The following is a 25,738-nucleotide window of genomic DNA, read 5'->3' on the forward strand; positions in this document are numbered from 1 at the left end:
CTATGGTTGGACTAACACTGCTCGCTGAAGACCCTGGGCATGAGGAGCGAGGCTTGCTCTGTATGTGTCTGTGTGCATGTGTATGCATGTGCGTGTGTGTGTGTGTGTGCGTGTGCATGTGTGTGTCTGTCTGTGTTTGTGTGTCTGTGTGCATGTGCATGCATCTGTGTGCATGTGTGTGTGTCTCTGTGTGTGTGAGCGTGTGTGCATGCGTGTGGTGTGTGTGTGTGTGCATGCATCTGTGTGTGCATGTGTGTGTGCTGTTTACCTAGCATGCTCAAGACCCGGGGTGCTGTAATAAACAAGAGCTGCTTTTTTGTGTCTTCACTGAGGGCATGGAGTCCTACTTCTGGGTTTTTGTCCCTGGAGACTGTGCACAAGCTGCTTCCAGGACAGATATCCAAAAGGACCTCACTCTACAGGGTGTTCTGTGGGCTGCTTTGGCTTTCCCACACACATTGCAGAGTCTTCTGTGTATATGGGGTTTGGTTCTCCTTGGGTGGGGGTCCTCGGGTGACACCAGAGCAGGAATATTTTAAGGCACACATTTCAGACAGAAACAGGTGGTGTGGCACCAGAAACCCTGGGGATGGGCAGCCAAGTTGGAAAGCAGGGCTACCCGTCAGAGTTTTGGTTGTTCTTTGCTTCCTTAACAACCATGGAGTGGTATTAAAAACCCGAGACCATCCAGGCAAACTGTTTGGAGGAAAAATGACATCAATTTTGCTTTATTACCATATGAAACAGACAATGGATCTCTCTGTGGTATCCCTCAGAGGCAGCCCAGCCTTAGAATGCTCATTGGTTCTTTCTTACGCGTGAGCACCTGCTGGGAGCCCTGGGAGGCTCTCACACACACAGCAGGTCTCTGCTTCAGGGCATCTGGGGACTCCAGAGTATGCCTTTCCAATTCATGCCCAGGACCTCCCTTACAGGTCCTGTGAATTTAGTAAATGTAACCCTTGCCTTTTTGGGTGAGGCCCGAATGGGACTTTGGGCAGGCTGTGGCTCATCCTAGAGACAGCTTTGTGAAAACCCTACCTGCTGTGATGACTGTCACCTCTCCATCTGTCCCAGCCTCTCATTCCTTCTCAGGTCCCAGTCTGCCGATCATCCCAACCATCTCTGTGTCCCCAAGTCACCCAGCTGGGAGAGCCACAGTGCTCTGTTGGCAGCAAGTGTACCTGCTTGGCTCAGGCTGCCAAGGGAATGTGACGAAGGCGGCCAGGGCTCTGAGCTCTGACTGGAACACAGCCAGAGTTGGACACTAGGGACAGACTTTCCAGACAATTGGCTGCACTGCTGCGGGCCCAGCCAGGTGTCCCCTCAAGCATCAGGCGCTGCCTTCTAGACTTCCCCTGAGCAGGAACTTCCATGAGAAAAAAGGCAGAGCATCTCTTTTGCTTGTCTCAGGCTTATATCTTGCTACTGTCATCAGGCCTTTCTGACCTAGAGGGGGCTTCTGGGACCCTTCCGCCCTGTCCTGTGCCTTGCTCCATCACGGAGATCTGTGGGTGGGCAGTGTGCAAATAGCAGGTGACAGAGTGCTCAGCTGTGGTGGTTAGGCTTGGCTGAGTGTCCCCTGGGAGCAGAGTGCCTGTATTATAGGGGGGTGCTGTCTCTCAATATTAGTCATGATGTCGTAATAGTTACCTTTCTCTTGTGCTAAACACCATGACCGCAACAGGTTATACAAGGAGAGGTTTATGGGGGCTTAAGGTTTCAGAGGCATAAGAGCACAATTACCCTGGTGGCAGGGAAGTGTGGCGGCAGGCAGGCAGGCATGGAGGCTGGAGCTGGAACCCAAGAGCTGAGGGTCCACGTCTCAAATGACACACGTGAAGCAAAGAGATTGAACTTGAAGTGGCATAGGGGTTTGAAACCTCAAAGCCCTTCCCACTGATGTACTTCCTCTAGGAAGGCCATCCCTGCTAGGCCTGCTCAAATAAGACCACCAACCGGAGACCAACTGTTCAAGTGGGGGAGTCTATGGAGGGCTTTTCTCGTTCAACCCACACAGAGATTTAGGGCGTGAGGCTTTCATCAATGAATTATACGTGTGACAACATGCACGTCACAGAATTTACTGTTGCAGCCTTGTGTAAGTGTACGTTTAGTAACATTAAATGAACTCATCTGTTGTCTAACCAGCATCCAGATGGCCTCATCTTCTAGAACAGACCCTGTGCACCGGCTTCCCATTTCTACCATTTTCTCCACTTTCCCTCTCTGCAGCCCCTGGAGTGTGAGGCTGTTTCCTTCTCTCCTCTTACATTCTTCGTGCATTCTTTCCAAGGGAGGCAAACAAGCCTTCGGCCATGGAATGCACATGACCCTAGGCTATTCTCAACCTGACAATGGATGATTCTATCTCGAGGACTTGCCCTTCCTTCTGCCTGGCTGTTCACACCATGGCCTGTGGGTTCTGTGTTCTCTGTTCATTCAACAGACCAGAACACCACCCAGAAGTTGTTTGGCACACTATTATCTTACTTAAGTAATTAAAAGATGCAAGACATGGTCACAGGGTCTGGCCTGGTCTGGCCTGGGACTTACTGTGAGCGTCAGGCTCCTCCCCCTGTCTTGAGTTACCGCTGCTATGATGGGACACCACAACCACACAGCAAGCCGGAGAGGAAAGGGTTTCTCTGGGTTACACTTCCACATTGTTCAGCATTGAAGAAGGTCGGGACAGGAACCCAAATCGGGCAGGAACCTGAAGGCAGGAGCTGATGCAGAGGCCACGGAGGGGTGCTGCTTACTGGCTTGCTCCTCATGGCTTGCTCAGCCTGCTTTCTTGTAGAAACCAAGACAACCGGCCCAGGGATAGCACCACCATTAATTAAGAAAATACCTTACTCCTGGATTTTTTGGAGGCATTTTTCTCAATTGATAAGGTAAAGTGGGAGCAGTTTTCTCAGATAACTATAGCTTTTGTCAAGTTCACATAAGGCTAGCCAGCATATCCACCATGTCTGACTTCGCCTCATATATATATATATATATATATATATATATATATATATATACACACACATATATATATACATACATATATATACATATATGTATATATAGTGTGTGTATGTAATAGATGTTATATATGTATATATTATACAACATTCATCTATTTATATTTTATTGTGTGTATGACACACTTATGTCCACACTATAATACATATACAGAAATCAGAGGACAACTTGCAGGTATCTGTTCCACCTTTCATCATGTGGGTTCCAGGTTTTGAACTCCTGACATCAGTCTTAGCAACAGTTGCCTTTACCCCCTGAGCTACCCCATCAGCCGGCATGTTATTTCTCTAAACCCATGATATTCTTGAATGTCTTTAGGGTTTGGCTAGTATAGAATTACAGGTATTGTGCGTCTAATTATTTTATGTTTGGGGGCTGGGATGGAACCCAGGGCCTCCGGGGTGCTACATCTATGCTGTGTCATTGAGCTCACAGGCACTCTGAAGGCATTGCCTAAGCAGCCCTGCATGACCCAGCCCTGTGCAACTTGAGTTGTTTCCTTTACAACACCAAGCTTGCTTTCTCGGTTTGGAATTTCCATGTTTAGAACTGACAAGTCCAATCCTCGTACTGAGTATTTCAGGAAGAAAAAAATGAATCAGAAGCATTTGGGAGGTTCTTGAAATATCCAAACAAGGAAAAAGTCATGTGTTCCCTTCTTGCCCCAGGGTCAGGAATAGATAATGAAGAACTGACTTCTTCGGAATTGGCCTACAGATGGACGGGCCAGCATTAAAAAGGATGGATATTTTATACGTTTGGACATGACATTAGGAGGGGTCACCGAAAACAGAGCAATTGAGTGCATCCCCCTTTTTCTTGTGGGAAAAAAATGAGTTGCACTGAGATAGATTTTTATTTAGCCATAATAGCAGTGCGGCAAGGTCCAAGCTGTAACACAGCTAATTCCGTGTCCCAGAGCCGCCTCCAGTCTGTGCTTGCCTACTCTGCAGGCTCAGTACACTGTGGATGGCCAGCTGCTCTTGGCCTGGCCTGACCCTGGCCTTGCCGCTGCTCTGGCCATCGGTTTCTGCTGCAGCTGCTGCTGGACAGTAGGAGAGAGGCACCGAGCAGGAGACATTTGACTGCTCTTGCTAGGAAATCCCCTTCCGGGTCAGGTCTGTGAGCCCAAACCAAGAGGAACACTGAAAAAGTACTCATCCCCATTTCCTCCACATCATCTAACTATGACTGCCCTTATTACCTCCCCATCAAACCACTCAGAGCTCTGCTTTTGCTATTGTAGGAGAAGAGGACCTCAGGTGAGCTGTGCGGACCTGGGAGCCTCACATCCAGTGGGCCTTCTTGGTTCTGGTGAACCCCGGCTCCTCTGCCTTGTGATTTTTCTCTTCACTCTTCTCTTAGACCTTCTGGGACTTCTTGATGTTGAGGGCCCGAATAATAAGTTCTGATGACAAGAGGCATATTTATGCCTAAGTTGGTCTTCTGTCATGGTGATGAAATAAATACCTGAGAAAAGAACCTTACAGGGAAAAGTTCTGTCATGCCCATAGCTTCGGAGGCCCAGGTCCAATTCTGGCAGACCCACTACTTTGGAGTCTTGGAAAGGCAAAAGGGTAAATGATGGGTCAATGTTGGTGCAGATATATATATATATATATATATATATATATATATATATATATATATACATAGATAGATAGATAGATAGATAGATAGATAGATAGATAGATAGATAGAGCGCATAGCACCTAAAGTCCTCTCGCTGGCCCTTCTTAGCCATCCCTACTACACCACCCTGGGGCCAAGTCGTCGTGCATGTGTATTTGGGCGATATTAAATGGCCACAATGGGGGAACTTGAGAAGAACACATGTCTTTTTGTCACTAGGATGTGCCTCTGTGGCAGCCTTCAGTTAGGATTTTGGGGAACTCAGGGGGGGAATGGCTATTTTGGCTAGATGAGCCCGGCTTTGAAGCAGGGTGTTGCTAACTGGCTCTGAGCCTTCACTTACAAGAGCTCATTTCCTGTAAGGGATAGTACAGATGCCGTCCTTTCTGAGTGGAAGAGAGGGTTAAAGATGACACAGGTGGGAACACGGCAAGTTTCTCTCCCCACTTTGCCTTAAGTTCTTCTGACTGAAAGCCTGAGGCAGAAGTTTTGACTTTTCTGCTAGAATTACCTAACATCCATTTCTTCATTTCAAAATCACCCATGCTGTATGAAAAAAGTATTTATTTTATGGTGTGTGTGTGTGTGTGTGTGTGTGTGTGTGCATGTATGTGTGTATGTGTGTGTATGTGCATGTGTGTGTATGTATGTGCATGTGTATGTGCGTGTGTGTGTATGTGCGTGTGTGTATGTGCATGTGTGTGTATGTATGTATGTGCATGTGTTTGTGTGTGTGTGTGTCTATGTGTGTGTGTGTGTGTGTGTGTGTGTGTGTGTGTGTGTGTGATGTATATATGAGGACATGCATGCCTGTGCCACAGCCATCTGTGGAGGTCAGAGGACATCGTTTAGGAGTTGCTTCTTGCCTTCCACCTGCTGAAGCAGGGAGGTCTGTCCTGTTTCTTCTGCTTCACTGAATACGCTATGTGGTTCTCTTGTCTCTGGCTCTGTCTCCTCGTAGAAATGCAGGGATTACACGTGTGCACTATCTCGTCTGGGATTTCTTGGGGGTGGGAAGTGTTAGTTGTGCTGGTTAAATACAAGTTCTCGAGATTGACTCGGGTCACCAGGTTTGTGCACCTTTACCTGCTGAGGTCTCTTTGGCCCTGGATTCTCCTTTAGTGAGGCTTTTAGGCCTCTGAAAATGTTAAGAGAATCTGGAAAATGTTCTCATCTGTGTATTCATGTATATTTTTGTTTAGCTCATACCTTATTGACACCGAAATTTGAATTACGTGTTAATTATTTTTAGTTTTTCTCATACTAAAAGAATACAAAGTACATTTAGATTTTTTTAAAATCAATGCTGTTTTTTTCAACAAGTTTTAAAAGTATAGAAAAATTGAGCAGGTAGGATAGAGTTTGGATGCATACGTTTTTATATTTTTAACGTCTTGCATTTACAGAGTATGGTTGGTAATAAGCAAGAGACCAGTATTGACTAATATCTATTCTAATATCCATAGTCTATGCAGATTTCTTTAGTCATTATCTAGTAACTTTTCAGTTTCAAGCCACCATCCAGAACACTGCTCTCCTTAAAAAGTTATATTTGTATCTTTATTTTTTTTCTCTCTAAATAGGTATACAACATGTTTCAGCACCAGAGTCTCGGGATTAAAATTAACATTCAAGTTACCAAGCTGGTCCTTCTGCGACAACGCCCTGTAAGTCTTTGTGGGTGCCTTTCAGAGCATGCTGAGAACTTAATGGGTTTGGCTGTGTCTGCTAGTGAGGGCTTCAGGGAAACAGGCTTGTTCACCCTCCTGGCTTTGAAGATGGCACTCTTGTGAGAGAAGAGAAAGAGCCCCTAGTTCTCAAACCATGGTAGTATGCAGGCTGCTTAAATCTCGGGTACCACTGACCCATGGGCTCACACACATCTTCCCCTGCTCCTGGAAGGTTTGCCATATGCCTCCTACACGTGTGGAAGTCTGGATGTAGGCTCAGAAGTGGGACTTTGCTCCTGGAGCTCCTGCCTCACTAGGACCCAGCAGAGCCTTGGTTTTGGTGTTTCAGTTAAGTGACAACTTTTAAGCCAGTGCTACCTGTAAGGTATAGCAGTCGGTCAAGGGAGTGCACTGATTTTGTAGACTGCTCCATTTCTAGAAGCATTTTTGTTTGCTTTAATGACAGTCACTATTTGAACTTGTGGATAAAGTCCTTAATTGTCATGCTTGGGGCCTTCTGAATGTCCTTTGGTCCTCGGCTAACTCAAGGCATCTATCGAATTCTGTGTTCAGGAGCATCTACCATTCAAAATACAGGCTGAGGGCAACTTTGGCTCCTGGATGACACTATCTTTGACAACCTCCTTCAATTTCTTGTAGGCCAAGTTATCCATTGGGCACCATGGTGAGCGGTCCCTGGAGAGCTTCTGTCACTGGCAGAATGAGGAGTACGGAGGTGCTCGGTACCTTGGCAATAACCAGGTGCCAGGAGGGAAGGATGATACGCCCCCTGTGGATGCTGCTGTGTTTGTGACCAGGTAAGCCTGGTGCAGTAGGAGAAAGACCATTCCCTTGTGAGAGCATGTTATCAGTCCAGACTTGGATTGTCAGCTTGGATAGAGCTTCTGTCTACTTGCTTGGGTTTCAGGTTTCTCATTGGTCAAATGGGATTGTTGTAGGTTCAGCCTCTGAGGGCTGAGCCAAGAAAAAAAAGCAAGCTATTGACTATAAACGGTGCCTAACCCACAGTGTTATCCATCAGAAATTCTAGGTAACTGGAGACTTAGAACTTTCTAGAGCTCTGTGCACTTCTCCCTTTCTCCCCCACTTCCTCCCAATAGCATGCTAGTAAGAGAGGTACTGAGAGGGTCTGCAGCTGCTGCAGACTGACTTGGGCAACAGGTTAGGGAGGGGAGTGTATGCTGGAATTCCCTGTGGGAGAACTCCACACAGGGAAACCTGCACAGCCTTGCAGGTCACGCCGTCCACAGGGCCACCAGAACCCCTTAGAAAACCCCGTCTTTTAGATGCCCATGGACATCAAACAGAGGACTCTGAAGCAGGGTTAAGGGTCTTTTCTAGCTGCCATTATCCTTCTAGACCAAGGGGCCAAGAAGAACATAGCACAAACCTTGTGGCAGCCTCTGAAGCCACAAGCAACCGCGTTGCCACCGTTCCTAGTGCCACCATAGCCACTGACCAAAACCAGGCCCTCTGTTGGCACACTGGTTCCCTGTGAGAACATTTGCTACTCACATGGGATTCGATTAAATGTCTAGTGGGATGCTCTGAGCACAGTCTTCTGGATAGCTCTGTCGCTGTGGTAGGATCAGCAACTGGCACGCCTGCTTTAGGTCTGGGCTTTCCAGTCAGTGAGTGCTGGGCATCTCCAGGTGCTTCTTCCCTAGCAGTGCTGGGAACCCATCTTCCCTAGCTGGAGACTGCCACACTCACTTGGGGACAGCATCTGGGGACCTATGGGACTGCCTACAGAACACCTGAAGGATTATGCTGATGGGGTGGGGGGCTGATGTTTGGAGAGTGGATTCTATTTGGTAAGTAAGCAGGAATCCTGTGGAGCAGTGTTTATGTATAACCATAAATTATGTGATTAATTTCCTACATGAAGTTAATTAGGTCTAATCAAATGAAGTCTAAAAGTCCTTCATAGCGAAGAGCTTGTTTTAAACAACCCCAGGATTGGAATTTGCAGCTAAACTTCCAGTATCCCTACTTTGAAAGTAGTTTTTATAAATACTATAAGACTTAGAGATTCTAGTGTTTATTACAAGTATTACTAACTTAGGGAATTCTTGCCCTACACCATATTTGAAAATGCTTTTCACCTTCCTGCTATTTCCTTTCACGAGAAGCTGGTGAATATGTTGGTAACCTACCCATCTTGCTAATGTTTCTGAGGTCGGACTATTTTAAATGCACCCATCAGTTCCAGTATACAATGCATCAGTTACCACCTAGGTTTACAGAGACGTCCAGAAGAAGGGGAGAGAAAAGGCATTTTGGAGTGGTCCTGTTCTGGGAATGAAAGCTTTTTTTTTCCAGAGAAAATAAATATCGTCAAAATCAGAATTGGCAAAACTTCTAGATTAGGTCTTCTGTAAAACCACAAATATCGAAGGAAGGTAGCGCGTGTCCATAATCCTAGCACTTGGGTGGTAGAGGCAGGAGAATCAGGTGTTTAAGGTCACCTGTGCCTACATAGTGAGTTTGATATGAGCTTTTAGGCTATGCGAGATCCTGTTTTAAACAACGGAATCAACCAGGGGCCTGGGAAGATGGCTTAGTCAGTGACATGCTTGTGACACAAGCATGCAGATCCGAGTGTGTGCCTCTGGAACCCAACTGAAAGAGCTGGGCTCACTGGTGTGCATTTGGCAGAAATGGGAGCTTCTGATGACTTGCTGCTGTAGTCCAGTGGATAAGGTTCAGTTTTAGTGAGAGACCTTGTCTCAAAAAAAAACTGAGGTGGAGAGAAATTAATAACATCATCTTCTGAACACACACACACATACACACACACACACATGTGTACATACTCACAAGGACATATGCACATACAAACAAATTTACACATGCACACAAACATGCACATAGGAGCACACACAAGTGCACACACAGACAAACCCATGTGTATACACACACACATACACACACACACATATATATATATGCATACATACATACATACATACATACATACATACACACACACATGCTTAGGGGCCTGTTTCTTTTTCCTTTTCACGATGACACTCAGGGCTGCCTATTCGCTCTTGCTTCTGTGGATGAATCACTACTTAGCCACATCCCCAGAGGCTGTCCTTGAAAATGCTGGCTCCTGCAAAGGCAGGGCAGCAGCCCTGGAGTGGGTGGAATAAGAGCTGGCTGAGAAGCCTGGTGTATAACTAGAAGCCGGGCTACAATTCCCGAGGTTGAGCTAATGGCAGGTTGATATTCTGCAGGGAAATGGAATGCAAGGGCAGCAGCTGCTTTAGAGAGGTGCCCTTTCTGCCCAGAGTTAACCCTAGCCAAGGGTCTAATAGGAAATCTCACAGGCCAGGCATTGTTCAGAGGACAGTATTCCAGCCTTGCATCTGGCCAGTGTGAGTGTTTTCTTTCTTTCTCTCTCTTGGCTGGTGGCTAAGCCTGGGAGCTGTTCTCCTGGACAGTGGCTGCGACAGACGATGGGAACATGATGTCATGGCTAGCAGAGGCAGTCAGCTTTTCTGCAGCTGTGTGGGTGTCTAGGCTGTAGACAGCCACCACCACCATGTGTACTGTGGTTGGAGGCCAGCCAGGGCCACACAGAGGACTGGGGCTCCCACCCTAGTGGCTTTCTTTACCTTTGCTTCTGAACTTGACCTAGGAAGGCAGGCACACAGCGTTTCTCCCCAAGCCCATCTCTGTGTTCCTGTAGGGAGCATCAGGGAGACATCCAAGCAAGTGTACAGGTCTGACTGAGGGTCATGCTGGGATCCCTCTGCAGGGCCAGTCCTCAGTACCTCAGTTTCCTCCCTGTCCCCTCTGCCTCCTGTTTAGTAGCTTCCTAATCGGGAAACCTAAGAACAAAGCAGCAAAGTGAAGACAGGAGACTTGCTCTGACCTCTGCTTCATTTCCACAAAACTCGTTTAGTTTGGAGGTAAGGTTGTGATAATAAAGGGTTTACTTTTTTTCATAGGCTTTTATTTTTCTCTTTGAGTTCTAGATATTTATTGTCCAATTCACTGATGTGTGCCAAAGTGATTGTGAAAGTGGATTTTAAGTATTCTTTCCAACAAACACAAGAACCCACAAATCAAACAAATAAAATTAAACCCTAAACTCGTACCTGAGGTGATGGATGTTTCTATTATCTAGATTTTATTCTTTTATAATATACATGTCAAACTTCATGTTTACATTGTATAATTATGTAGCATTTTACCTGTCAGTTGATAAATGATAATATTAAAATAAATGGGCCAAAAATGATAACCCAAAGTATACCTATTTGTTATGAAAGACTTAGGAATTTCCAGAAGCAAAACCCATTGAGTGGCAGATTCAGCAGGCCTTCGTTACCTCCCTGCTTCCTCTCCGCCCACACTTCTAAGCTTCCATCGGCATCCATGCCTCCTGCCCTGCCATTTCCTCTGGCCTGCAGGATGCCCAGTGTGCTTGGTGAGGTGACTCTGTACCAAGATGCTCAGCCTAGGCCTGGGAATCTGTGCATCAAGATATCAAGCCGGGCCTTTAGGCCTCCAGATCCAGAGCCTGTGGCTGAGAGCAGGCTGCTGGGATCCACACCTGGCAGGAGCAGGCTGAGGGATGGACATACTCAGGGCTTGCTCTGTTAACACACAGTGCACTGGGGTGAGAGTGGGCTGGGATTCACACAGAGATGACGGAGGATAGAGTGGAAGGAAAGTGACAGACCCTGCTTTGTTACCAGGGTCAATGCTGTGAGTAGATAAGACCAGGGTGAAAGCCAAGAGTCAAGGATGGTGAATGCTGGAGTGAAAGAAGTGTTAGCCAGGGAAGGTCAGCTGGGAGCAGGACTGCCACCTGCTGTCATACTGTGCTTAGTGTCTGTCTGTCTAAGAATGGACCATGGACCATGGCTGCTTTGGGGACTGTCATTCTCCTCCTCTATCTCCTTTGCTGAGCCAGGATGCTGAACTCACCAGGGCTCTGTGGTGGTTACTCACCCGGACTTTTAGAGGGAAGCCTGTGGATGTTTGTCGGTGGAAAAGCTGGGCTCAATCCTTTATCTCATCAAGAGAGGTGACTGTGAACCCACAGGGCTGGAACAGGCTCCGTACCTTTTCACTCATCCTCAACTGCACACCTAGGAGATCTCCGAGAACTTTAAAAATGATTTTTTTTAGAAATGTCTTCTTGTTGCCTTGCCATGGATATAAGGAATGGTCCTTACTGCTGTCCTAGTTCAGTAGCTTTGAAATACCACTACAGTTGACTCGTAACTGATTATCTCTGATCAAAAAGGCCTTTTTAGCTTTTTCAACTTTTGAAAGAATAACTTCTTTCCAACAGCTGAGTATGGCGAAGTTCAGCTGTAAGAGGGACTTCTGAGCTGGTGAGGTGGCTCAGTGTGTAAAGGTGTCTGCTATCAAGCCTGATGGCCTGAGTTCTACCTGTGTGCTATGGCACATGCATGGACACTTCACAGATAAATACAAAAAAAATTAATATGGGGTTCATTCATATGCTTACTGAGTTTCCCATTTAGAGCTGCCATAGATGGCTTACTTTTGACAGACATTGTTATTTTGTCTAAATTAAAGCAACCTGACAGGATCACCAACCAATATTAGTATGGGATTTTCCTCTCCTATTCTTGCAGAGTACCACATACATCGGACTGTATCTTTTCTTTTCCTTTGTTTTTTAGGACAGATTTCTGCGTTCACAAAGATGAACCTTGTGACACCGTTGGTAAGTTTACAACTCTGACAATGATTCAAAGAGATGATGCATCATGGGACTTGTAGTCTGAAGGAGTTTCCGCCGCCTCCCCAAACAAGCTTAGTATTTTCTGTTCCCTCTCTTCTGGTAAATTGGTTCCTTGACTATACTGTACTTCTTCCTCAAGTGCGTTTTGAGGACTGCCTATGACAGAAGGCACCTAGATAATAGGTTGAGAAAGAATATTATAACAGTCAAATCAAGGGCCAGAGCTTCCAGGTAGCTAACTCCAAGATGTCTGCAGTTGAGAGTATAATCGTCTCTCAGCAGCTTGTCTGTCCTGAAGCTTGCTGTCTAGTCTAAACAATACCTAGATGTGGATACAGATGTGGAGAAACACAGGTTATCTTTCTTCTCTTTCTCACCTGCCCCTCACATGTAGGTCTTCTTCCTTTACTGTTTTCAGTGATACCTGAATGGCCCTTACGTTCTTAAAGGATTCATGTAGAAACCTTCCTTCTGCTGGGTGTGGTAGTGCACACCTTTAATCCCAGCACTCGGGAGGCAGAGTTTGCCAGATCTCTGTGTTTGAGGTCAGCCTGGTCTACCAAGCAAATGCCAGGGCAGCTGGGATACACAGAGAAACCCTTTCTTGGAAAACAAACAAACAAACAAAACCCCAACTAGCCAACAAAACCAGAAAGCTTCTTTAAAGCGTGGGCAGAATACCTGTCTGATGGAGGAGTCATCCCCAGCATCCCTCTGTATCACCCGCTCTCACACACAGGGAGGGAGCAGATTACCCAAAGGAAAGTTAGGAATCTCATATGCTCATGTGCTTTGAATTACAGAAATACTGATGGGAAGCCAGATAGGGTTGACATCATATCTAACATTGTACGGTTCAGATGTCAGCAACCTGTTACCATAGAGTCTCAGTGCTGGGCAACCTTGGCCTCTGTTACAACTCCATGTGACTGAACTGGGTGACTCAACTTTCTTAACACGTACAATGACGACCTTGATTAGGTGATTTAATGGGGCCCTTCAAAATCTGGAATGATGATAGCCAACGTTTATTCTACATGCTGCAGTTTATGGCTATTTCATTCTTTTACTTCATCAGTCTTCAAAACAGATCAGAGAGCAAGATACCAAAATTCAGCCTGTAGATATCTGGGCTTTGCCCCTTAGGACTGGTTCCATGATGGAATCCCTGGGCAAAGGCAATGCCAGCCTTGTTTTGCTCGTGGCGTAAGCTGAGCCAGGTGATGTGAAGTTACAGGGAAGTGTGTTGTGGTGCTGGAATGGGGCTCCTTCCTGGGTTCATAGTCCTTTCTGGAGGATGCATCTGCCTCACCCTGCACCGGCTCCTGGCCTAGGCTCAGACGGTATTAATTTCTCACCTAGCACTTGCCCTATACTTCCTGATTCCCCAGAAGCCTCTGTGCTGTGCAGAGCTGACCCTGGGTCTCCGTGCCATGTGTTCTGCAGCACCTGGCTGAGAACTCAAGAGGCTTTTGCACCATGTTATGGGGCTAATATATCACAGGGAAGGGATGAATGCAGATGAAAGAAGCTTCGTGTCTGTGGATAATAGGCACTGGAGCATGCGCTTCTCAATGATTGATAGCTACCTTTCGGTTTATTGTGAGTCTACAAACACATACATATCCTTACGATAATGAACCCCTCCCCTTGTGGAAGATTAAGCACCTAATTCTAATCAAGTGTCTTTCTCTCGTCTACTCGGTAGTTCATACCTCTTTAAATACTTTTCCCATGATAGTTTTCATCACAAAATGCTGCAAGGCCCTGGGTATCTCAGGTAACTAAATATTAGGCTTCGCAGTTCTGAAGGCCACTGGTCCAGGTCCAGTTATCTTCAGGTGTCTGGTTTCCTATGGGGGGTTCTCCAGGCCTTGCGGATGGCTGCCTTCACACCATTCTCTTACTTCTCTGTGTTCCTGATCTCTTTCTTTTTATGAGGACATCAGTCACACTGGATTAGGGCCCACCTTTATGGCATCATTTAACCTTATTTAATTATATTTCTCAAAGCTCTGTTTCAAAATCTGTCATATGGGGATGTCATATGGGGGGTGTCAGTTCTTCACCCTGTGGAATCTGATACTTTCAGGCTGTTTGTGACAGCCGCACATCACCAGGTGGTATCTGATGTCCTTATGTGACGTCACTGGCACATGTGTGCCAGTTCCTAAAGAGGCATGTCTTCTCATGGCAGGGACAGGGTGTGACCATTCACAAGGTGGCAGGGGGTTACCTGAGGGATGGGCTGCTCTGCCTCTTCCCTCCCACTGTGTGTCCTTTCTAAGACTCTGGTCATTTTTCATTTTTACAAAGAGAGATAAACCAGTTAATGGCCTTTCTACTAATCTGGTAGCGTCTTTTGATTCTTTATCTGGACACAACTTCATCCCAGGTGGAGGAGCACCTGTGTCTGCCTCCCTGAGGTAATTCGTTTGAATGGCCCAGGTTAGATGTTGTGCATTTCATCTTGGTCCTGTGGATGTCCCACCGTTTTAGACTCTTCCTCACCTTGTGATTTGGCTCTATTCTGACAGAATAGAGAAGTAAAAGCTTCACATCTAATTGTGTATTTGTTGTCACTGGGCAGATCCTCCAGGCTCTGACAAATTCTTCCCCTTGCCAGTTTTACTGGTACTTATAATTAGGATTTGACAATCTCCTGTGCTGTGTGAGTGTGTGTGAGTGTGTGTGTGAGTGTGAGTGTGTGAGTGTGTGTATCTGTGTGCTGTGTGAATGTGTGTGTAACTGTGTGTGTGAGTGTGTGTGTCTGTGTGCTGTGTGAGTATAAGTGTGTCTGAGTGTGTGTGTATGTGTGAGTGTGAGTGTGTATGAGTGTGAGTGTGTGAGTGTGTGTATCTGTGTGCTGTGTGAGTATAAGTGTGTCTGAGTGTGTGTGTGTGAGTGTGTGTGTGTGTATCTGTGTGCTGTGTGAATGTGTGTGTAACTGTGTGTGTGAGTGTGTATATCTGTGTGCTGTGTGAATGTGTGCGTAACTGTGTGTGTGAGTGTGTGTGTCTGTGTGCTGTGTGAGTATAAGTGTGTCTGAGTGTGTGTGTGTATGTGTATGAGTGTGAGTGTGTGAGTGTGTGAGTGTGTGTTTGTGCTGTGTGAGTGTGTGTATAAGTGTGTGTGTGTGAGTGTGTGTATGTATGATGTATGTATGTATGTATGTATGTATGTATGTATGTATCTTCCTTATACCTATTTTAGAAATACAGCATATATTCACAAGAGTTAGGTACAGACGTAGTATTCTATTGAATTGTTGTATTGTGTATCATGTTCCAGTTGGATTTCTTAGTGGAGGGCCACACATCCATCATCTTGACATAATTTAAAAGAAGTAGGCTAGGGGTTGGGATTTAGCTCAGTGGTAGAGCGCTTGCCTAGCAAGCGCAAGGCCCTGGGTTTAGTCCCCAGCTCTGAAAAAGAAAAAAAAAAGAAAGAAAAAGAAAAAAAAAGGTAGGCTATCAATTGGGCAGGCGTGGAAGGGGACCTCTGAGAGGAGTCAGGAAAGGAGTGAATATGACCAAAATAGGTTCTACAAATTTCTCGAAGAACTAGTTTTTAAAATGTGGTGGGGAAAGTTTCTGGGAAAGCCAAAAAGTGCATATTTTACTCCACAGCAACTCATTCCTTAACACACTTTAAATGTTGGTAGGGGCCATTTAAAATGTGTATTAGCTTGTGCTTATGCTGGGATAAAGTCTTTCAACAGGCCCTGTGTAAGGGCTACCATGTTTCAGAACGAAGGAGAATGTGGGTAGCCCCAGGTTCATCCTGCCCTTGTCTCCCCATATGGCTATTGCCAGCATGGCCTAGGAGAATGATGGCTGGAAAAAGTGTAAGTAAATGTGTACATGTGCATATAGACACACACGTACACATGTACATACCTGGTGCAAGTGTGCAGATTGGAGCGTGCAATGTGTACTTCCTACGTCTGCTTTGTTTATACCTGTGAGTTCTCTCAGTCCTCAGCTCATTCTTGTAAGAGCCTCCTGAGGAGACCTGGCTGGCTTGAAAGCTATTCTTCAGTGTAAGCCCTCTGCGTTTGGAATGTGTCTGGGCGTCCATACCTGAAACCACTTGCCCTGGAGGACCAAGTTCACCTTGACTCATTTTTTCTGTCAGGTTCTCTTCTAAGATTCCATGAGGGTGGACTATATTAGATAAGGGTGAAAATGCAGGTGTATGTTTTTCCATGGGATGGATGTCTGTCAGTCTTTTTGAGATGTGGAACCAACCAATGTTTAGTTTTGGAGCTAGAGACCAATGAAGCACGTGGTTGTGCCTTTGGAATTAGAAAGCAAGGAGGCTGAAGAAGCACAGATGTTCAACACTCAGGGTGTCCAACTGAGGGCATGAAACGTAGACTTGGACATTGACTGTGCAGGGCAGCAATACCATTGCCTTTAAAGATATTAATCTCTCTGTCACATTTTGAGATTATAATATGATAGCATACGATATCATGTTCTCCTTTCCTTTCCTCCTTCAAACCGTTTCAGATACCCCTGCTTGCTCTTTCTTAAATTCATAGCCTCTCTTTTCATTAATTCATTCTCTCTCTCTCTCTCTCTCTCTCTCTCTCTCTCTCTCTCTCTCTCTCTCTGTCTCCCCAAATACATACATCAAGCTGTTCAGTCCATATAATGTTACTTACATGTGTGGTTTCCAGGGCTGACCATGTGATATTAGACAACCAATTGGTGTGCTCTTGCCTAGGGAGGACCACTTTTCTAGCTGCCAGTGTTCCTTTGTTGTCCATACTCCTTTGTGTAAGGTTGGGGCCTTATGGTCTTTCCCCTGTCTACTTTAGCATGTCAATTATTGCCCTTATCTAGCTCATGTTTGGACAGTCATGTGGAGGACTTTATGTGCATAGCTTCTGACACTCCTAGGAAACAGTCTCATATCACATTTCCAGATCTTTCCTTCCCACCTTCCACAGTGATCCCTGAGCCTTATTGTGCAAGAGTTATATTCTAGCACACTGTTCCCCTTTAAAGGTATTATTCCTCAAGGGTGGAGGTTGAGGCTGATACATCTCTAGGTCACTGTATCCAGCCAAGCTTGTGAGAAGACTCCAAATGCATCATGATCTCAGGTCAGACACAAGACAGGGGGACATTGGTGTTAGGCCAAAACTCACCACCATTTCCTTGTTAGCATGGCTCTGGTGTGATCGTTGTCAGAGGGGCCTCTTTGTCCCCTCGGTGCTCCTCTTAGCCACGGGAACACTTTACAATCAGCACCATTCTTTATCATGTTAGAGAATTGTTCTTACTTGAATCATGATCCTTTTTACGTTTGTTAAAATCAAGTGAGCAAGTCCTCTAGTGGACTGGAGAAACAGAGATAACCATGGGAAAGAGACTGTGTGAGAATTCTGTTTTGTAAGACAGCTATTGTAGCTCATGAGAAGTCACATAAACAGAGCATGCGGTGGGTGTTGGGTATGGAGACCAAGGAGCTCCACAGCAGCAAAGCCTTCTGTGCTAAGTTGGAAGAAGCCTGGGAAATTCGAGACTGAAAGCCAGAGAAGAGCCCCACAACAGTTTACTGTATGCTGCCCCTCATGGCCCCTGTAGCCATCTGCAGAGCCCCATCAACTCAACAGTGAAGGCGATTCCTACTAAGGGCCACTCATTGGAAGAGGGGACAGGCACAAGCTCAGTCCTGTGGTCAGGACACTGGTTCTACAGTTAGGTCTGATCTCACATCTCGCTTCCGCAACAACCTTTGTGATTTACCTCCCATTGCTAGATGTGAACTCATCTATACAATGGAAATAATAATCCTCAGGGTTCCTAAGAGGATAAAGGGGATGACTCTACTAATTCAGTGGTTGTCAAGAGTCAGGAAGGAGGCCTGGAGGGAAGGATCTGAGGTTAAGAACATATACAGAAGACCCAGGTTTGGTTCTTATCACCCATGTTGGATGGCTCACTACCTGTCTAATTCAGGGGCCCTGACACCCTCTTTTGCCCACCTCAGGCACCTGTACACATATGGAACACATATGTAATTTTTAAAAAATCTAAAAACCATCCCATCCAAAGCCAGGAAATGACCAATGCTGAGGCAATGGAGAAGTGAAGACTCTTGTGCACCGCTGGTGGTCATGGGGATATTTGCGTCTTGTATGGAAAACAGAACAGTGTTTTCTCTCCCCAGGTTAAAGTGCAAAGCAGAATGCCAAAAAAGAAAAAAGACACAAACAAGAGCAGGTACTCAAACAGATGTTTGCACACTTGTGTTCGTAGCAGCAGTATTCCTGAGAGCCAAAAGGTGGAAGCACTCAGTGTCCATCTATGGATAGATAAATGCAGTGCCGTATGTACATATGGTGGGATAGAAAGCCAACCATAAAACAAAAGACAATTCTGACACAGACTACATCATGGGTGAGCCTCTAGGGCATGATGCTGAGCAAATGAGCTATGTTAGAAAAGCATGTGCACAGGTATAAGGCACCCAGTGAATATTTATAGAGACAGAAAATGGTTGTGTCCAGGGGCTGGGAGGAGGGAGAAAGAGTCAGCTATTCCATAGTAGCCTAAAGTTTCAGTTTCACAAGATGAAAATTCAAAGCTCATTGGTGGTCATGGTGGTTGGCTTTAATCATCAACTTGACCCGAGGTAGGATCACTGGGATGATCATCACTGGGATGGTGGGATTTCAATGATGGATTTTCTGGATTGGGTTGACCTTAGGTATCTTCTCTGGGGGGTTTTCTTGGTTAATTGATATAGGGAGACACAGCCCACTGTGGGCAGCATCATTCCCTGAGGTTGGGTCCTAGATTGTATAAGAATAGAAAAAGTGAGCTAAGCCCTAGAGGCATGCACACATTCATTTCTCTCTCTGCTCTTGACTGTTGAAGTGATGAAGTTCTTGCCTTGGCTTCATCACATTGATGAGTAATAACTTGGAACCGTAAGCCAAATGAACCCTTTATCCCTCAATTACCTTTTATCACAGCATCAAAAACAGCATCAGAACAGTATGATTGAGCGATTGTGTAAATGGATATATTGTCACTGACCTGCACAATGAGAAGTGGTTAATATGATGTTTTGTGTTGTGTTTAGTTGGCCATGGTGGCATTTATGTAAGTTAGTTAGTTAGTTAGTTAATTAGTTAGTTAGTTAGTTAGTTAGTTAGTTTGTTTGTTTGTTTTTTAGGTGAGGTGACAAAAGAAACTGTAGATTTGATTCTGTAGAATTTTTCTTAAGGTGACTTCCTTTGAAGAACAGTTTCCAGGTAGAGGGAAGTCCTTTCTCTTTGGAAGGAAGAATGGGGCTCTAGCTGGGGTGTGGGCAGTGCATGGAGTGGCAGTTTGCCTGCTGGAAAAGTGAACCAGGACAAAGAGAGGGCGAGCACCGTAGGAAGGGATGCTGGAGCTAAAGTAAAGTCTTTTCAATGTTTCCAAGGTTTCTTTTTGGTTGTCTGCGCTGTGTGGCTTTAGAGAATGGGGCTCAGTTAGACCACATGGCTCACTGACATTTTTGGACAGTGGGAGGTACACACTGTAGTCTGGCAATAAAACTGCCCTTTTGTCTAGCCCTGAGCTCACTTTCCCTGGAGATGCTCAGCAGTTGGATTCCTGTTATAAAGATATGAGGTCAGCCACTGAGGCCACTGCGGTGCTGGGAACTGACCACAGGCCAGCATCGGTTGACCCTCAAGGCTCAGAGCTGCAACTTATAGCTTACACCATCATTTAGACAGTTACCAGGCTCCCTTGGCCACTGTGAGTTTATAAAGTAAAGAACTCTCAATTCTCTCTCGAAAAAAATGGAAGTTGGCCCTGAATTTTTAACCTCGACTTCTTCACATATACAATTTAAGAAATCTGAGTGCTTTGGGAGGCCCAGAGATAGTTCATCTAAGGCAGTGGTTCTCAACCTTCCTACTGCGGTGACCCTTTAATGAAGTTCCTCATGTTGTGGTGGTCCCCAAGCATAAAATCATTTCATTGTTACTTTGTAACTAATTTTCTAATGTTATGAATCATAATGTAAATATCTTGCATGCAGGGATTGGCATGGGTGAGTGTGATCAAAAACATCACAAACAGGAATAAACTATGTCATAGTTAATGAAGAGATGAGCCTTATTTCAGGAGAGGGTGTGCTATGATTAGAGAAAGGACTGGCCGTGTCTCGGGATGGACTGAGCCATGGTTGGTTAAGGCTGGGCTGAATCATACTTAGGACCTGTCACATAGCCCAGGGTATTACGGTAAATAATGTTAGCTGACATTGACAGAATTCCTCCCCCCACACCCCCTTGGGAGATTAAATTTCTCAGTCTTCCTGGCAAGAGCCAACAGCAACCTTCTGCCCAGTGGAAGGAGATTGGAAGTGATGTGTGATATTTTGTGCTTACAAACCTCCTATGAGCAGTGCTTGGAGATCTTTCTTCTTTGATCATCCTAAGGTTACCCAAGGAATTGGCAGCCACAGTCCCAGAAACTGGGTATTACAGGAGGAATTACGAGTACTGGGGCACTGGAATTGGTTCTGTTTGGCAGCGCTTGGTTCAGAAACTCCCGTCTGCATCCCTATCTAAGATCCTGTGCTTTTCAAGCTTTGAGATCTCCAAACCCTGAAGACTTGGCAGGTCGCACCCCCACCTCTCAGAACTTGCAGAGTTAAGGACACAGTTGGAATTTTGAACGATTTTAGAGGAGAATGACAAGTAGCCTTGGCCTTACAGAGCGGGCAACGTTAACTCCCCCTCCCTCATTCATCTTAAGTATCCCAGAGAAACAAAAGGAAAACAGAGATATTGAATGTGCACCCAATACACACGGGAGGACTGGGGGATGAGCGGCTCGAATGGGCTCTTAGGACTTGGGGTTCTGAGCGGCTCCGTAAAAGGACAACAGAGCGAAGGAAAGGGAGAGCTTTGCATTTGGTAAACTGCAAGGTGCTCAATGTGGGAGAACTAATTCTGCTTTGCCATCCCTGGACTCGTACAGGCCTAGAGTTGTCCCTGGTGACAAACTTTGGTCCTTCTATGATGCTCAGCAAGTCAAGAAGCCTGGTGGATCACTAGATATCAAAGCACGGGCCTGCTGCTGGATCCATGGCTCCGGAGTCGTCCTCTATGGCTCGTTCCCTCAATATGAAGAGAGGTCCCTTCAGAGCTCACATTAACCCTTCTTATTCCTTACTCATCCCATGTCTCCTATTGGTTAGAGGCAACACATGTATGGGCTCTCTGTCTGTGACAACATGCCTGAGAAAGTAAACTAAAATGGACGAGAAGCAGTCTGATGTGGTGGGACACATCTGTAATCCTAGCAGTTACAGGGAGGGGTTAAGGCAGGAGATTCCTGAATTCAAGGTCAGTCTAGGTTCTAGGTCTGCTTAGATCTTAAAATCTACCCAGCAAGATTTTGTCAGAAACAAAATTCAAAATAAAAAAAAAAAAGTTAAGAGAGATCAGAAGAGGCTTAACTTGAAGTTTCATAGGTTTGATCCTGTAGTTGGCTGACATGAGATGGGGGCCTGAGACAGACCATCATGGTGGGGAGCGCATGCTAGAGTAAAGCTGTGTATTGTATGGTGAGGAAGAGACAGGGAGGACGGGCCTGTGTTCCCAATATCGTTTAAGGTTATATTCCCTAACTTCATCCTCTACAGGTTCCACCGACTCCCAATATCATCACAGACTCATGACTAAGCCTCTAGGACAAAGCATTTGGGAGACATTTAATATCAAAACACGGGAAGCATCAGCACAGTTCACCATATTAGATGCCAGGGAATGAATGGTGTCAAGAGCTAAGTCAACTTTAATTTGTCCTTGGGAAGTTGAAGAGCTTTGGTCCAAGAGAGCCATCTCCCTAACTATCTTAGTCTCTGCTCCTGTGAAGAGACACCATGAGACACCAAAGCAACTCTTATAAACAAGAAACATTTAATTGAGGCTGGCTTACAATTTCAGAGGTTTAGTCCACTATCATCATGGTAGCATTCATGGTCCTGGAACATAGCTGAGAGCTGCATCCTTGTTCCCAGGCCAAGTGACAGAATTGGGCTTAGCATTAATTGGCTTTTGAAACCCAAAAGCCCACCCACAGTAACACACTTCCTCCAATCGGGCAACACTTACTTCAGCAAGCCACAGCTTCTAGTCCTCAAATAGTGCCATTTTCTCATGACTAAGCATATATATATATATATATATATATATATATATATATATATATATATATATATGCCCACGGGCACCATTCTTATACAAACTACACTAGCCTTCAATAAATCTTTTAAATTAAGGCTTTATTTTGTTATCCCATGGGGAAACTGAGGCACTAAAAGGATATACGTCTCATGTGAAATTACCTCACTCATGAGTGGTAAAGCTGAGGCCAGCTAACTCGTTGTGATGCCTGAGGATTTCATTCCTAGCCCATTTTGCCATCCCTGTGTCCATTCATTTCTTACATCAGCAAATTAAATTGCCCATTACTATTTCCCCTATACTTGCTTCATTTCTATGTCCTTATACTGTGAAGTATTTTTCTGATGGATCTCGATCCTTGCAGACACACTCTGCTTTTTCACATTGGCAGGGTTGAGTCCCTTCCAGGTACCACTCTAGCCCTGTGAATGCCAATGCACAAAACAGGTCAGGACTCCCATTCTTGTGGAGTGTGTTACAGTGGGGAGCAGGTGGGGCTTCCATGATGATCAGTGAGTGTGTTAGTTTTCCATTACCAATACTCTCAACAAGCCAGAAGGCATTGGCTCCCCCGAAACTGGACTTACAGAGAGTTGTGCTATGCCATGTGGGTACTGGGAACCAAATCTGTATTCTCATCCTCTGTAAGCAGCAAGTGCTCTTAACTGCTGAGCCACTTTCCAGCCCCAGAGAAAAGATGTTTCTACTCATAGCTCATACAAGTTTCTATTAATGCTTAGTTGGCCCATTTGGGAGGATGTCACCTCATGGTGACAATTCATGACGGAGCAAAACCCCTCACCATGTTCGAAGAGAGGAAGAAAAATGCATGGTTGGGAGACAGGGAGCAAGCACACGCAGGCACATAAACATCAAAGCAGGAAAGAAACCAACATCTCACATCCCTTGAAGGGCATACCCTAATGACCTAACGTCCCCCAATAGGCCACATTTCTCCCAGTAGTGTCAAGCTGGGACCAAGCCTTTAACACATGGGCATTTGTAAGATGTTCAGCACCAAACTAGCAATAAGGAGACTATAGAGTCTGGATGCAGGTAGATGGTAAAGGAGCGAAGGCAGTTGATGATGTGAGATCTGAAACTTTAGGTGGTGTGGCCAAAGGCTTTTCAGAGAAGGGACATTTCGAAAAGCACTTGTAATCAGTACCTGTGGCTTGCCAGGGCTTCTAGAAGTCCTGAGTTAACAAACTAAAATTAATCTGTGAAATCACAGCAAGGGTTGGACGCCGTGGCTTCCTGGGTGGGCAGCTCTTCCACACAATCTTAGTCCTGGTCCCCAATTCCTTTGCTCCTTGCATAGAAGCAAGAAGACCACGAAGAGCTCGGAACCCACCGTCAGTAGCAGAATTGAGCCTGTTCCTGTTCAAATCACAGCACAGGCTGTGGCTCTCCACCACGCCTTCCCCCACCCTGCCTCTCTTGAAGACTGACACCAGATTCATGGAAAATCTGATGAGGCGGCAGGACACTGGGGCACAGTAATTCCTTGCATGTGAGTCAGTGTCCTAATGAACATGGACATCCACAGTCCTGGGGGAGCTGTTTGGTTACCATCTCTAATCCGGGTCAGCTGTGAGAGCTCTCCAGGCACAACCAGGAACACGTGGGAAGGAGCTCGGAAACCCACATCATCGCTGCCTTTTGTGAAAGGGTAAATGTTTAAGACATGCACACGAGCCACAGTGAAATGACAGTAAACAGAGAGCAAGCTTCTCTAGAATCAGGCCGTCCATGCCAGGTTTGTTTTAAAATAAACCACCACATGGAAATAAAGGACCCTCAGACAATAACAGAGGGCAGGGGTTCTTGAACTGTGGTTCCCGAATCAACAGCTTTAATGCTAACTAACTGTGCCACCTAAGTCCCTAAAATCTGGTGCCCGAAACTGGGGCCCAGCACTGTTGTAAGGAGCCCTAGAGTGGCTCACATGCACGTTAATCTCAGAAGCACTCTTAACCTGAGAAAGTTAACATGAATCCATTATGAGAGCTAATACAAGCCACCTATCCCAGAGTCATTCTCCTCCTCTTCCTAGATGTGTCACCAGGTATGGGCTACATTAACCTGATTTCAGTGTCCTCTGTTCAACCCCAGGATGGGGTTCTGGGTGCCTTTGTGTTAGTGGAGAAAGAAAAGAAAATTCAGACCTAAGGGCCAAAGCATCAGCAAAAGTTTGGAAAATTCTGGAAATCCTCAATATTTTTCCTTCAACCCTGATGTATTAGGATCCCTTTAGCCAGATCTGGGTCAGCATCCCATGTGGTCACAGGCACTGTAGTGAGTGTGTAGTCAACTGTCATAGACACTGATCTAAATCCTGTTTTCAATAGGCAGAATGCCTGTTTCTCTGTGTTGCTATCCTGTGTGTGCGCATGCACGTGCGTGCGCCATGACAGAGGCACTCTCAGCTTATATGAAGCATGTATGTTTAATACCTGGCCTGACAGGACAGTCAAAACACACAAACAAACAAAAACGTGAAGAGGAAAACCGGGAAGCCCCCAGTGCCCTTGCCTTTCTTCCCAGTACACGCACACACTGGGGGTGGCAGCTGGAATCAGCTCCTATCTCTGCAGACATCAGAAGCTGTAGCCAGATGCTCTTCCCACACCTCTGTTGGCCTCCGCTTCTCAGGTGGCTGCAGCAGGAGGCATGGACAAGAGCTGTCATTGTACAGCCCAAGGCTCTCTTCTCACAGCCCCCAGAGTGCTACTCCATGTTAAACACCAGTTGAATGGAACGCTTCTTTCCCCCAAGTTCCTGCTGCCCTTCTCCTGTTTGCTTTCATAATATTCCAGATATCTTCTATTGTCTCCTGTACCCCATGGTTACAAAATCAAACAGGACAAAACAGCTGTGCAAAGGGGGTGGAGGGGGGTGGGATTCAGGAGCAGCCACGATGGCTCATCTCTCTCCTTGGCTCGGCTGCTGATTAAATGGACGGGTTCCCAGAGAGGCAGCAGAGAGGCTGGGGAGTCCCTGGGGTCAGCCTCACAGGCCGGTTGCGGCGGTTCCCGAGCCATAGAGCTCTGACTGCCAAGATAAACATAAGTTCCGAGATAAAGTCCCAACCCCAAGAGGTTTTCATCTTGGAAAAGGAACCTGTAAGACAGTGTGTGGAGAAAGAGGCCATGTTTGCCCACACCCAGTTCTACAAGCACTACGTGTGGAAGTCCACAGGAGCTAAGAATGCAGGGTCTATAGACAGGGCTAAGGGAAGAGGGGAATGACTGGGAGGAGGTGACCCTTGGGGATAGGTCTCTTTACCATCGTGAGACCTGGGGCATAAGACTTTCCCATTTCCCTTCTCTCCTGGGTATAACTGTGTTAGGGACAGCAAACGAAGTGACGGGGATGAAGCATGAGACCAAAAGGCAGCATTTATCACAGAGCCCGCCTACCTTATAGGAAAGGGTGTGT

The 25,738-nt window shown here is 45.8% G+C and overlaps 1 protein-coding gene across 2 annotated transcripts in view; it reads left to right on the top strand.

Annotated features, from left to right (window-relative positions):
* Positions 1 to 25,738, top strand: part of Adamts17 (ADAM metallopeptidase with thrombospondin type 1 motif, 17) — a 322,369-nt gene that overhangs the window by 69,737 nt on the left and 226,894 nt on the right. For both annotated transcript variants that reach the window (XM_039094338.2, XM_218753.11), the window contains exons 5-7: positions 6,249 to 6,332; positions 6,996 to 7,153; positions 12,029 to 12,072. In XM_039094338.2, coding sequence (XP_038950266.1) covers positions 6,249 to 6,332; positions 6,996 to 7,153; positions 12,029 to 12,072 — 286 coding nt within the window. The remainder of the gene's footprint in view (positions 1 to 6,248; positions 6,333 to 6,995; positions 7,154 to 12,028; positions 12,073 to 25,738) is intronic.

Source organism: Rattus norvegicus, chromosome 1 (genome assembly GCF_036323735.1).
Source record: "Rattus norvegicus strain BN/NHsdMcwi chromosome 1, GRCr8, whole genome shotgun sequence".
Classification (NCBI taxonomy): domain Eukaryota; kingdom Metazoa; phylum Chordata; class Mammalia; order Rodentia; family Muridae; genus Rattus; species Rattus norvegicus.